At 36.9% G+C, this 5,768-nt stretch overlaps 1 protein-coding gene across 1 annotated transcript in view; it reads left to right on the top strand.

Moving 5' to 3' along the window:
- Window positions 1-3,786, top strand: part of LOC107091439 (ankyrin repeat and SOCS box protein 11-like) — an 11,747-nt gene extending 7,961 nt beyond the window's left edge. Inside the window, exons 6-7 of the mRNA XM_015385362.1 lie at window positions 3,080-3,268; window positions 3,346-3,786. Of these exons, the coding sequence (XP_015240848.1) occupies window positions 3,080-3,268; window positions 3,346-3,470 (314 nt within the window). The 3' untranslated portion in view covers window positions 3,471-3,786. The remainder of the gene's footprint in view (window positions 1-3,079; window positions 3,269-3,345) is intronic.
- Window positions 3,787-5,768: the final 1,982 nt, after the last annotated feature.

Raw genomic sequence — 5,768 nt, 5'->3', positions numbered from 1 at the left:
TCGGAGCACATACTTTTTTAGTTTTACTTGTTGATACTTCAACTTTTACCAGAGTGTTTTTAAACTGAAATACTATACTTCTATTTACCGGTAAGTAACAAATTTGTGTACTTTTGACACCACTGGTAAAGACCAATTTTATGCTCTATTTTTATGCATTTTATACCTTTAACAACATTAGTTTGTCTAATTGTTGCTGCTAGAGACAACAGCTGGAAGATGTTTGATTATTTTTCCTGACATACTGTTGGGAAGCCATATAAGATTTTTAACCAATGTGTTGGATTTAATATTTTTACTGTAGGAATAAACTATTAAATTAATTAATATGCGTGTGTTTGTGGCTGACTGCCTTACTCTAATGAGACTAGTTTTATCAGGGTGGATTATGAGAGGAGTGACCTTGGCTATTCGTTTTGCAAAAGCTTTGCAGATTTTTTTAATATCCACAATAATTAAGGATCTGGGACGATAGCTGGTGAGAAAGATAGGATCTTTGCTTGGCTTAAGCAGGAAACTAATGGTATCAGAATTCATATTAGCTGGAAATTTGCCATTTTCCTGAGTTTCCTGCAGCATTCTGTAGAACGTTGGTGCCAGAATGTTCCAGAACTCTTTATAAAACTCAGGAGGAAAACCATCTGGACCTGGAGCCTTTTTATTTGGCATGCTTTTTAGAGCTTCCTTAGCTTCAACTGCTGTCAGCTGTGAGTCCAGGGTTAATTTTTGCAGGGACTATCTGATAATTTAAGAAGTTATTTTATCCAGAAATTGCTTGATGTCATTCTCTGGTGGATTTATCTGTGATGTGTATAAAGATTTATAGAAATCACAGAAGGTGTTGTATTACCAGTTAAGTCTAACTGCAAGTATATATGTTTTTTTTTTTTTTTTTTTTTTTTTTTAGCTGATTAATTTATCAATAAGCTTCCTGACTTATTGCTACGTTCAAAGTTTTCTATTCAAAGTCTCTGTATTAAAAATGTGTTTTGTGTTTCAATTTATTCGTTTAATTCCAATTTATTTTGCGGATTTTACCCAATTTTTCCTCATTTTGGGAGGTTTCTAGTAACTTATTTTTGCCCTCTAATTCCTGGATCTTTTTTTGTTCTAACTTTTTAAAAAACTTTTATTTGGATTTTATTTTCATATATCTTACTATTTACTTCATGAAAAGTACTTTGAATTGTCTACTGAAGTGTGTTAGCAAGAAACTACCATATGGCAGCAAAAGCTCACTTAATGCTTTCATCCAGGAAAGGGATACAGTTGAAGCCAGAGGCTCTGAGTAAGAGCTACTGTCTGCTGATCAAAGCAATGGCTTCATTTATGTCACAATAACGGACAGACCCACACGGTAATGACAAAAAACTTTTGACTGGAAGTATTTTTTTATGCATTTAAAACTCATAGGACCCTTTCCTGAAAGACTTCAGGTAGTCAAAGATCTGCACTGTCTCAATTGTGAAGATGGTCCAGCTGCAGGATTTACAGGCATAAACAAAACCCAGAAATCATTTGAGACAAGAGAAGTCTCAAACATTTATAATCAAGGAGATATTTGGTTAAAATTTGTAGTTTTTAATCTGCACAGTCAGGATTTCTACACTTGAGTTTGTCAGCCATTAATTTTTGAAAAGAAGGTTTTTTGTTTTTTACAGATTCTGATTTATGCTTAGTGGAAAACTACAGCTCTAAATCAGCTGCTGTGATTTATGAATGGTCATAGGAAGCTGGACGTTGTCTTTGCAAGTTTATGATAGAAATAGCATGCTATGGGAAAGAAGCTTTAATGGCTGCCCCACCAACTTTGTCTGAGGCAAACTGCTATGCTTGGCATCAGGGTACTTTACATTGCATATCAAGTAAACACAAAGACAATTGAGGCAAATTTGCTCTCTTTGGGGAAAAAAGGAAAACACATAAAGTGCACATGATTAGTAGACACATAAAAAAGACTTCAGTTGTTAACATGTATGATATCACCTGTATTTACTTAGCACTACAAAAACTATGTTTAAATTCAGCTTGATTTATTCTCTTTATCCCTTTTTTCCTTTTTTTGACTGCAGCTTGAGTTCATTTTTTTCTGTTCTGTAATGTTTGTCTAAAACGGTAGCTCAGCAGGTTAAGAAATGGGAAAACTGAAATGAACTTCATGGATTCGTGACTGCAATGGTCCACTTCTCCTCTTTGGGGGAGTGGTGGCCTAGTGGTTAGGGCGTTGATCTTTGATCCCACAGGTTCCGAGTTCAATCCCTACTCCCACGGACTGCCACTCTGGGTCCCTGAGCAAGACACTTAAACTCACAATGCTCCCTGGGTGCTGCACAATGGCAGCCCACTGCTCCCCAAGGGGATGGGTGAAATGTAGAGTTAATTTAATTGCTTTGTACTTGGGACAATTTAATGGCAATAAAGTTGAATTCTATTCTATTTGACAGCTGCAACTGTTGTTCTTTACACATTTAAGAAAAACAATACATATTAAATTTGTCATAATTTTATGTTGCCGTAATTACTACATATTCATACTATTTATAAGGCTTTTTATATTTATTTTTGTATTTCTGAGAGTCACTAAGGAACTTTTTGTTCCTTATCTAAGCTTGATGTGTTTAACTTTAAGACTTTGACATGACAGAATGACACCAAAAAATGTAGCTGTAGATTTAAGTTAAAAGTTGAGCAATAATGGACCAAGAAGCCAGCTCTCCATGTCTAACTAAACTTCAGTTTCAGTTGCAACTTCTGTTCCTGGATGATTTTCTGCTTTCACGCCGACTAATTGTTAGACCCCCCACTTGAGATTTCCATGGAAACGGAAAGCAGAGCTTCACATCTCACAGCAGCATACCTTTCAAAGCTTTTCTACTCGCTCCCAGTTGCACAGCTACCAACTGTAACGAGAAACCATTTAATGTTGTATTTTTAAATCTAATTAGTATTAATCTTTTTACTCCAGCATGAATTACATGTTTTCAGTTTCTCACCCTACAGAGTGGTAGTCAGGCAGACCACTTAGCTATTGTATTAAATGGTTTCCGTTTGATTCTGATGGTAAATTCTCTCTGTGCAGGTGCAGATGTCGGCCCTGGCTGCGGGCAGGATAGCCCTTTGCACGCAGCGGTTCGTGCTGGAGAAGCAAACATTGTTGAACTTCTGCTGGAGTTTGGGGCAGAAAAAGCCTGCAGGAACTCAGAGGGGAAAACTCCTCTGGATCTGTCGGCACCAAACAGCGCAGTTAGAGCTGCTCTACAGAGAAAAGGCAGGACCGTTACCTTTTTTTTTTTGCTAATCTCCCAGAGCTTTGATTTTAAAACATGTTCCCTCTTTGTTTTTCAGGTCCCTGCTCTCTGACTCAGCTCTGCCGTTTCAGCATTCGCCGCAGTCTTGGGCGGCTTCGCCTTCACAGAACCTCCAACCTCCTCCTTCCTCAAAGTGTAATTAACTTCCTCCTCTACAGATGACACCTGTACATATCATATATATGTAATCATATATATTTTTATATTATCTTTTAATATGTTGACTTTTGACATTTAAGCAGTATTCACTGTATCAGTTTGTCTAAAGACCCAGACTTTGTATTAAGTCTAAGTCAGACTTTATATTTTTTTACATACTTTACATCTTTTTACAAAACATCTTAAAGGTGAACACAGTCAGTTGCATGTCTGAATGTTGCTATTTTTTCTTTAAATGTTTTCTGAAACCTTTGTAGCTCCACAGGGAGCGCTGTGAATGTCACTTACATCAGAATCTGTTGTGGCTTGAAAGAAGGAAATAAACTGCAGTTTTAAAGAAGTGAGGCTTTTAAAGTCATGGTATATTTGAAGTTTGTCGTTAGCTTAATGGACAAAACCAGTAGAAAAGGTAAAGTGAAGTCATGCTTTTTACCAGGCCCTAAAAAGCATTATAGATACTACGGTACTTAAAAAGATGGCAGGGTAATCAGAGGGCTTTGCATTTGGAATTGTGCAGTTTTTAATATCAAATCATAGCAGATATTCCTCTAAACCGCAGAAAAAGGTGCAATCTTCTTCAAAAGAAGAACAAAATCCATTGATTTATAAAAGACATTGCTGATGAAAAGTTTATCACATTTCTTAATATGCAATAGCACAATAAAATCAATACAATCAGTGTTACTCAACTCGCCATGTTTAGTTGTCTATCTACAATTAAGCATAATTTGCTTTGAGGTTCATGAAGCATATGCATTACTTTCTTCTGTTGCATATTCCGAAAGTTTTGTGATTTTTAAGTGTACAGGAAGAGTCAAGACTGCTGTTGAGCAAGGCAAAAACAATGCTTTATTGTTGCCTGTCTCAGACTGTTCAGTGCTCTATAAATAGTGTATGAGTGCCCTCAAGTGGATAGATAATTGTATTAATCAGAAAATAGGTTGGTCTCACTTGCCTTTCCAGCAACTTTTCATCTTCATCATTGCAGCTTGAGCGTTAGCATAATGTAAGAAGAGATATAGGACCACAATTACTGTATTTGCCGTATCATTCTGGTAACATTTACATACTTTTTGTTTAAGACAATCCTGGATAATAGGACCCCGTCTTCATTGGATATTACTTTTTGCATGATGCCTTCACATATGACCTATTTTTTTTTTTTAACCTAAACTAGACCATCTTATGGCACAGACGCCCTAGCATGATAGAAATACTTCAACAAGCATGCTAAAATATAATAATATAATATCAAATAAGTTTGAATGAAGTGACCCTTAGAGCACTTTACACAGAAGTAAAAGCAAGGGGGGGGCAGAGCCTTTTAGATCAATAAAAATGACCTGAAAGGTCTGTCACTGATAGATCTGAAGTATGAACGAGGGACCAAAATAGTTTTTCTGAGGATTTTGTTTGAAAGGGGTTTTGACTCACTTACTCAGAGCCAAACCAATAAGAGCTTTTAAAGCAGGGAACACACTTCTGGAATAAATGTTTTTTTTTTTTTTAAACAAGAGCCAAAACACAAATGAAATGGAGAGAAGTTTTATGTGAATTTGTTTTTTTTTATTGCGTGAGCTGAAACCCTGAGCAACTGCTTTGTATTTTTGGTGCGACTAACCATATTAGGGAATTCTGCCTGCATCTTTGTTCACAGAGAAATTGTTTTTTTCTATAGTGTTGCTGTTTACAGGTAGCCTGATCAACCTGACTAAATGTGAGATTAAATTTGTAATTTAGTCTGGCCCCGATGAATGAGACATGGGAAGATTGTTGATGAGAACAACCTGTTGTTTTTCAAACCATGTCTGTGCCTATTGGCCAACGCTCTGACCAATGAGCGCAACTGACTGACGTAGGAAGCGCGACAGGAAGCTGGTGGGGGAGTGCAAACAAACAGCATGTGATGTGAGCAATGGATAACTTGTTGAGATCATGGATTTGGACTATTGTTGTCCTTTGAGCAAAAAAGACATGCAAGTAGCCGGTCTACTAAACCACTGTACTCAACATTTCTGAAGTTAAAATCAACCATTTGTCAGTGGCAGAAAGTTGGAGTGAACGTTTTGATTACACCGGGGAAATCCAATTGAGTCTGTCAAGCTTGTACAACGGTGTTGAATATACTGGAAAGAGATCTGCCAATTTTTTGGAGGTGGATTGACAACGAGAACTGTTCAATAGTCGTTGCCATCTTCCTTGTTTTGCTTTCTCCAGCGTCGCGCAGCTTTGTCATCACACCCTCAAAACCCTGCCTGCTTTGCATCAAAAATTCAAAACTCATCTCTGCGTTGTGATTGG

This window comes from Cyprinodon variegatus, unplaced genomic scaffold, assembly GCF_000732505.1.
Source record: "Cyprinodon variegatus isolate N-32 unplaced genomic scaffold, C_variegatus-1.0 Scaffold337, whole genome shotgun sequence".
Taxonomy (NCBI): domain Eukaryota; kingdom Metazoa; phylum Chordata; class Actinopteri; order Cyprinodontiformes; family Cyprinodontidae; genus Cyprinodon; species Cyprinodon variegatus.
Note: the sequence above shows the minus strand (reverse complement) of the source record. Positions and strands in the feature narration are given on the sequence as shown.